At 41.7% G+C, this 1,691-nt stretch overlaps 1 protein-coding gene across 1 annotated transcript in view; it reads left to right on the forward strand.

The window, feature by feature from the left end:
* The window catches only part of FRAS1 (Fraser extracellular matrix complex subunit 1), a 535,710-nt gene that overhangs the window by 420,842 nt on the left and 113,177 nt on the right, over positions 1-1,691 (forward strand). The window contains exon 36 of the mRNA XM_010845896.1: positions 515-647. Coding sequence (XP_010844198.1) covers positions 515-647 — 133 coding nt within the window. The remainder of the gene's footprint in view (positions 1-514; positions 648-1,691) is intronic.

A 1,691-nucleotide genomic window follows, 5' to 3' on the forward strand; every position in this document is an offset into this window, starting at 1 on the left:
CAATACTTTGGCCACCTCATGTGAAGTGTTGACTCATTGGAAAAGACCCTGATGCTGGGAGAGATTGGGGGCAGGAGGAAAAGGGGACGACAGAGGATGAGATGGCTGGGTGGCATCACCGACTCGATGGACATGAGTTTGAGTGAACTTCAGGACAGGGAGGCCTGGCATGCTGCAATTCATGGGGTCGCAAAGAGTCGGACACGACTGAGCAACTGAACTGAACTGAACATTTATCAATATCACCTTGTGAAAATTACTTCTTAAAATGGCTGTGTTATTATGGTCCTTTAGCCTCCTTGTTATTCAGTAGAAAGAGCTTTGTTAGAATAGCTCACAGTATCTTCACTTGCTGCCTTACTCTTTCCATTTGTAAGCATCTCTTCAGAGTCTTAAGGTAATAAAAAAAAAAAAAAAACTTTTAGCTACAAGTTTATAGAACTTGCCTAAAGGTGACCAGACTACAAGGTGATTTATGCCTCTGTGTGTGTGTGTGTGTGTGTATCCTTTCTAGTTTCTGATGGAGAGCACACGAGTCCAGAGATGGCCCTCACCATTCACTTACTTCGCACAGATCAGTACCCACCAGTGTTCCAGGTCACAGCTCCTCTGCTTGTGGTCAGCCCAGGAGGCAGCACTTCTTTAGGTAAGAACTGAGAACCTGCAAGAGAATGACTAGAAGATGGAACCCTGTGTCATTAACAGTCCCTGTTTAAACCTCTTCATGGTTACCAAAAAGTAGTGAGCTTCTCTTCCAGAAGTTGCATGCTTTCTCAGCCATGGCAGTCCCTTTGGCCATTGCCATGCAAATGGAAGCAACAGAGAGAAGGAAATAAACCCTTCAGAGGCCAGTGCTCAGTGATGGAATACAACACAGAATTCATTTTCCAGCCTCCAGGAGTTTGATTTGTTGCCATCACTAAAATATAAAGTAACAGAGAGCAGAGAAGAGATGTGAGGGAAATGGTTTCAATGGCTGCTCTTGTTTTCTACTGAGAAAGGGAAAAGTAACAGGAGTGGCAGATCACAATAACCTTCAGAAGTTGTGAAGAGCTAGAGTTGACCCAAGTGTTTTTTTATGTGATTTTATTTACCTATTAGTATATTTACTCTTTAGAAGTTTATTCTTTTACCAAGAACATCTGAAAAGGGAAGAGTGGATATTTTTATTTTTGTAAGGTGTGTTCTTATACATCCTTATCCAGTTTCTACATGTCAGTATTGGCCCTAAAGTGAATTATCATTCAACGTATTAGCAAGTCATAGATATAAAGTTAACTGTCCCTTCTGTCCCACTCCTTCTCTTATGCTGTGGTGGCCAGAGCAACCATTATTAAAATAAGCTGGCTCCTCTATAGATTCGGAGAAAGGAGAAGAGAAGAAACAATAATAAGCAGAAACCACTTCCATGAGTATTTTATGGAAGAAAACCTACCTAATCAGTCAGGACTGACCTTTATGTGGACCGCCATTCCCTCATTTGTATGGGAGAAAAAAGGTGTTCTGAATTTGGAACTACCGACTCATAAGTAAACTCTTAAGGAACTTACAATTTGTGAATTGGCTGTATTAAGTTTTCTCTCTTTTGTGGTCGATTCAGTTTAGCGTCTTCTTTTAACCATCGGGTTTCCCACAACATGGCTTCCAGCCTGGCCTGGGGCTTTACTGTACGCGGAGTATAGAGTTGCTAA

The sequence above is a fragment of the Bison bison genome, unplaced genomic scaffold, assembly GCF_000754665.1.
Source record: "Bison bison bison isolate TAMUID 2011002044 unplaced genomic scaffold, Bison_UMD1.0 scf7180017864228, whole genome shotgun sequence".
In the NCBI taxonomy this organism is placed as follows: domain Eukaryota; kingdom Metazoa; phylum Chordata; class Mammalia; order Artiodactyla; family Bovidae; genus Bison; species Bison bison.